Source organism: Macadamia integrifolia, unplaced genomic scaffold (genome assembly GCF_013358625.1).
Source record: "Macadamia integrifolia cultivar HAES 741 unplaced genomic scaffold, SCU_Mint_v3 scaffold2319, whole genome shotgun sequence".
Lineage (NCBI taxonomy): Eukaryota > Viridiplantae > Streptophyta > Magnoliopsida > Proteales > Proteaceae > Macadamia > Macadamia integrifolia.
The window spans coordinates 42,930-48,970 of NW_024868635.1; the positions used below are offsets into that span (position 1 = coordinate 42,930).

The following is a 6,041-nucleotide window of genomic DNA, read 5'->3' on the forward strand; positions in this document are numbered from 1 at the left end:
ATTTTGTCAAACCTCATAAATCTGTGTGCATAATTTGTTCTTGTTTTTCTTACCTTATGCATTGCTTTTAGAGTTGCGTTTAACTTCACTATCTTCCAAGCCAAAAACAAACAAATATTGGGAAAGAGTTCTTTCATTGGTAGTGTAGCTCCCTTTATAAGCACATGTGCCAATGGGAATGCATGTAGAAGAATCAACAAGGCAAGTATTATTGCCTTTCATAGTTAGGTGGGTAATCATTTCGCCCCAACTCCTATGTGTCTGGGTGCAACACACTTTGATTTGGCTCCTCTCCAACGCATTGGACACCCTATCAGGCATTCAACGACTGTGAAGACCCGAACATACACCCGTCAGATACCTGATTGGGCTTCCAAGGCATTAGAGATGATCTTTTTCCCCCAACACGCCCATACATAAACTATTTTTTCAAGAACAATACGTGATAGTGTTTTGCCGCACGTCATTGATGGGTTCCCTTGTGCATGTTCAGATAGCCCTCTACCATTTTTTTTATAAGAAAATTGAAATTGATTGGTGCGAATATAAAATATACGGACACGGAAAATCTATATAATAATAATAATTTAACCACGTGCTTAGGTTACAAAAATAATGGAGAAAAAAAAAAAAAAGTAAAAAAAAGAAAAATGAAAAAGGGAAAACCAATTAGCCAGCCAAGACAGAAAAGATAAGAAAAAGGGACTATGAAATGTGAAATATGAAGGAGAAAACAAAGGACTTCAGGCTTTAATAATGATGTACCAATCGAAACCTTCCGAGTTCTGAGTTGCAGATGTAGCCAATCCATTTCTCTCTGCCCGTTTCCTCTTACCCTTATTCCCGCAGTGCCTCTGCGCAAGAGATCTTCTTCTAGGGTTTCAAGGGCTCGCCTCATTCAGGTGGTTGATTTCTCTCTTCTGATTCTACTTCTCATCTTCCATTTTAGTGCTTGCCTCCTCGGTAGTTTCAGGAAATTATGGTTTCTGTTGCTCGAATCTGAAGGATTTGGATGCGTTCACTTTTTGTATCTTCTTTTTTCGAGGATTTGGAGTGCCTACGGGTGGGAAGTTTAGATTGTTTTTAGCTTTTTCCCTTTTGTGAAGTGAAATATAGATTTCTGGCTGCTGTGTTAGTTTGTGATTTTGCTTTCGGAATTTATCGATTTCATTGTTTTCTGATTGATGAGATAACTTGATTTGCATGAATGAATTGTATCGGTTGGATCATCTAATTACTCACCCCACACCCCCCTTCGAGTTTCAGGAAGATGCTTATAGATGTCTGATGGTTTGATTTTGATTATCTGAGGCTCGTCTTTCGAATTGTTATCATCCACATGCTGACTTTCTGGTTAATGTGCCAGTTGCTGTAAAAGGCTGATGCTGGATTTTTCAATGATTTTGATAGTAAAATTTGGTACATGGACTATAGAAGTTAGTGGTGTTTGAAGTATCATTGAGGTTGATGAATCCAGTATAAACTGCTAATTGTAAGCTTAATTCTGGCACGGTGATTAGTTATCTTTGATTTTTTCTTCCTTACTTCCTCCTTTCCTCCCCCCCCCACCCCCCACCCCCCACCCCCACCTCCACCTCAATATGTGTTTGTGTCAGTGTTTCCTTTTTATTTTTTTGTGGAGTTGTGGGATTCCTTTTGGTTTTTGGATATGAGGAAGTCCATGTTGCTTAGAACCAATTCCTGCTGGAAGCTGTGGACTTAATCAACTCTAATGAAAAGACCTCGAATAATTTGTACTTTGTTCTTCACAATTTTGTTTAACACAGAGAGCATGCCTCTTTTTCTTAAATCATGCTAAAGTTTGTTTTTTGTAACATCTCGGGACTGAAATTGCAAAATGGGATGCCTTCCTTACCTATTGTCAATTATATATTTTGTGGTGTGCGTCTTTCATGTTTCACATGATTATCACAAGTTCTGCAAATGAAAAGGACCTGCTTTTGTAAGTTGGTTGGATGAGATCCTATCATGTTGGTTACTCTTTTATTTAGTTATACTTCTAAAAAAATTAGATGTTTTTGTTCCAGGCATTGATTTCAAGATGGTTGCTTACCTTTGCTGTCGATCATGAGGGACTGCATTTTTTTCCAATTGGGAAAAAGAAAAAAAAGCATCTAAGTAGTAAATATCTGATATAATTTGGTTGCATATGATGGAGGATGAGAATGGGATTGAACTAAGCTTAGGTCTTTCTTGCGGTGGATCTGTTGGTAAATTGAAGAGTAAAGATGGAAGTTCTTCAGATATTAAGACTGTGGAAGGAGGTGTTAACAATAAACCAGTGGGTGATTTGAAAAACTTTTATCACACTGGCACCCAGAAACAGGACTTAGATGCTGATTCCCAGAAAAGTGATCTGGTGAAATCCCAAGAGAACTTCTTTACTAATCTTGCAAACACCTCAGAGACAGGTACTTCTAAGGATTCACAGGGAAAAAACAATACACAGTTCCCCAGATATGGAGGACTGTGGGCTCCAAATGTTAATAGGTCCACTGACGTTGATGGAGAGAAGTCCGATCAACGTGAAATCGGAGGCAAGCTATGGACAGAATCAGGTAACAAACGTAAAATGTTGTTTGAGGAGACTAATCACCAAAAGAAACAAGAAAGAGATGTTCCATATGGTGATGTACATGGTAAGCATTCTTCTATGGCTGTTATTTCCTCGGTGAAAGCTTCACATGTTTCGATGACCACCGAAGATCGTTCAACTGCTGAAAATGAGGATGTGGCGGAGTCCGAAGCTGAGGGTTCGACGTCAAGGCAGGGTTTGCATGATGAAAATGGCACAAAAAGGTACATGGGTAGTGCTGGATCCTCTGAGTTTCCGAAAGAGAAACATGGGATTAGTGATTCAAGTGCTAAAGACATGCAAGGGCAAAAGCAGTCTAATGTTCCACCTGGAAATGAATCTAATATTGGAAACCTAACATATGGGATTCCTTATTCTCTACAACCTCTCTCAGTAATGACCGTGCCATCCTCATTGCCTGTGAAGGTACCTAACTCAAACGGTCCTTCCAGCACGTCAGGGTTTCCTGGACCTTGTGTGATGCAGATGATGCCTTGTGCGACTAGTGAGTGGCCAGTCAGCCAGCCGTTGAATCCTAGCAATATGCCGTTGACTTTTGGTTACTCGACATTACAACTTCCTACATTGGAGACAGATCAGCCGTGGGGAATGGTTTCTCATGTTCAACAGTTCCCCCCTTCCTATGCTGGAAGGAATATTGGCAGTGTCATCGCGAATTCCGATAAATCAGAAGATGGATTAAAGATTTCTCAAGGTTAATAATCTCTTCCTTAAGATTTCTCAAGGTTAATAGTCTCTTCATTTTTGAGGTTCTCTCTTATGCCTTTACACTGCTCTTGCCTTCACTTATTCAAGGATAAAGAATGGTAAATTAGAAATTAGAACAATGCCTGATTGCTGTGATTAGTCTTTTGATCAGCCAGACAAGGAAATGTTTCATAAGCATGATAATTAGTTCCTTTATTTTTCTGCCCTTGTGAATTGATCTAGGCATGATTGTTATGGATATCGAGGGAACCCTTGATGACCCCAGTGTTGCCCACATGATGTAGGAATTTGATTGGGATTGAGTAGCTTTACTTCTTGAGTCGTTCTTGTATATATAGTTAAGAGGAAATATCACTCCCCTCCCTTGACTTAGTCGAAATATCAAGTTCCTCCTAGGCTTTTTGAAAAATATCACTCCCCTCCCCCTAATCTGAATCAACCGTCCCTTTCCATTAGAAATTGCGGTTAAGTGATGACATTATCCTTACATTATGCTGTGCAGTACCCAAATTACCCTTATATGATGTGGAATACCAAATTTAACCTCATAGCCTTAGGGTTCAAGGAAGCTGATAAGCAGCTCCAATGGTGGCCACCCTCAGAGAAGACGAACGGAACCTCTCATATTAATTTTTAAATGGATCGCTAATTGCTCCATTCTTCCTTCTATTCTCATTCAATTGCTGCAAAATTTATTTCATGGCTATTAGATCCAGATTTATAGCAGAAACAAGATTCCTCATCGTACTGTGACGGTAGGCAGAGAACGGACGATCCTGTGTTGCCAGTTTTGGCTAGAAGGTTAGTGAATTGTAGGCGCCAAGAAAGATAGTGAAAACTTAGAATTCAAAAATAGGCTAGAGAAGAAAAACAGTCATTTTGTATCATCAGACGGCAAGAATCAGTCACTCGTCCTCGCGCATCAACATTCATATACAAGAACCTGATCAGTTCATCAATAGTAATCCTTCATCCACAATCCTTTCGACCAACAGCAACAACATCACCAAAGAGAAGAGGAAGAAGACCGAGTATCATCCCTAATCAGGTGCCTTCCTCTCTCGTGTGTGTGTTAATCTTTTTTCCAATTCAATCTCTTCTTTCTTTCCCTTGTTGCCTCCCCTGTTTCTTCATCTTCCCTCATAAAAACCCATATGATGGCTCTAGGAGAGGTTCAAGGTTCATGTAGCCTTGCAATGTAGACAATGAATGAAAATAAGAGGAGAGGAAAAGGGTTTGCTTGTACAATGAAGCTGCATGAAGACGGTCCCATCGGTGTAAGCATGGGGATTAATGGCACGATGATGGAGGTCCTTAGGGAAGAATGGAAGAACTAGAATAGAAAGGGAAGGAAGGGGATCACACAATTAGACATTGCACAAATCAAACTAGGGAGGGAGAAATCGCATAAAGAAAGGGGGAGGGAGAAATCGCATAAAGAAAGGGGGGAAGGGGAATCACCCACAGCCCTAAAAGGCTTTTAAACATTTAAACTCAATTCATCTTCTCAATCTATTTTCAATCGTTGGTTACACATGTATTTAAAGGAAATAAAACTGCTAAAACTAGAAACCAACTCTAAATAGGAAACTAACTCAATCTAAGAAACTAAAATTAACTAAGAAACTAATATCTCCCTACGTATCCTACTTGAAAGAAAAGATTACATAATATTCCCAATTAAATGAGATTTCCTAAAATCCTACTAGACCAAATAACCAAATATGGATCGGACTCATTTTCGTCTAGAAACCCAGATGGGTATGGATCGGTCCATGGGTAAGAATTTGCATCAATTCTCCCAGTGTTGAGAAAAATTCGTCTACAAGTTTTGGAGAAGGGTAACAATAAAAGCTCATGAGTGGGGGTGCACTACTCCCTGTCTGCCATGCAAACAAAATCCAAGATGTGAACCTTTGAAGGTGCATTAAAGTCCATAAAATCATGGGGGAGAACAAACTCATGATGGTGACCATCACTGCACTGATGTCCATCGCTACTTGATCTACAATCTTCTTGTCCTCTGTTATCTTTTTTAATTGGTCCACATCTGTTTCCATGTTTGATCCACTTTCTAAAGATTCTACCATGTTTGACAATTTCTCATGGAAGGTGTTATTACTACCAGCAAGCTCTTGAACACCTGTATGGAGACTAGAAAGTTTTTCTTGTAGGGTATGGAGATCATTTCTAATCGAAAGGAGCAAAGTGTATCGATCAACCTCCATGATGTGCATAAAGAATGGCAATATTGAAATGAATGGAACTTTAAAGAGGAATGGCCAAATGGTAATAAAATGGAGATATTTAACTGAGGGGCACAATGGTAATTTGAAGATATTCAATTAGCAACACAAAGTAAACATAACGCATGTGGGAAGGGCAGAATTGGAAGCAAGTGGAAAATAGGGATAAGGAAAATAAAAAGGTAAAGAAAGGGGCAAAGTTGGAAAATCAGAAAAGAAAAGAAATTACTATAAAAAAGGTTTATCGGGGGTGGGATTTGGATTACCGACAGAAGGGGGAAGTGCCTCTCGTTCTTGAAGATGGAGACTAGCACCAGCAGGGAATCAATGGCATCCAGGCGGTGAAGGGGGAAGTCGGAAACAGGTATGTCTCCATCTCTTTCTCTCTTCTCGTCTTCTCTTCTCCTTCTCGTCTTCTCTCTTTTTTTTTTTTCTTTTTCTTCTTATTGTCTTCTGTTCTTTCTTCTCTT

General features: G+C 39.5%; 1 protein-coding gene across 2 annotated transcripts in view; it reads left to right on the forward strand.

Annotated features, from left to right (window-relative positions):
* The first annotated feature begins 709 nt into the window (after positions 1–709).
* LOC122066286 (ninja-family protein mc410) overlaps positions 710–6,041 on the forward strand; it is a 22,897-nt gene continuing 17,565 nt past the window's right edge. The window contains exons 1-2 of one of the 2 annotated variants that reach the window (XM_042630103.1): positions 710–902; positions 2,049–3,311. In XM_042630103.1, coding sequence (XP_042486037.1) covers positions 2,171–3,311 — 1,141 coding nt within the window. In that variant the 5' untranslated portion in view covers positions 710–902; positions 2,049–2,170. Of the gene's footprint in view, positions 903–946; positions 1,064–2,048; positions 3,312–6,041 lie in introns of those variants that run through there. The other variant, XM_042630104.1, reaches the window with a different exon arrangement.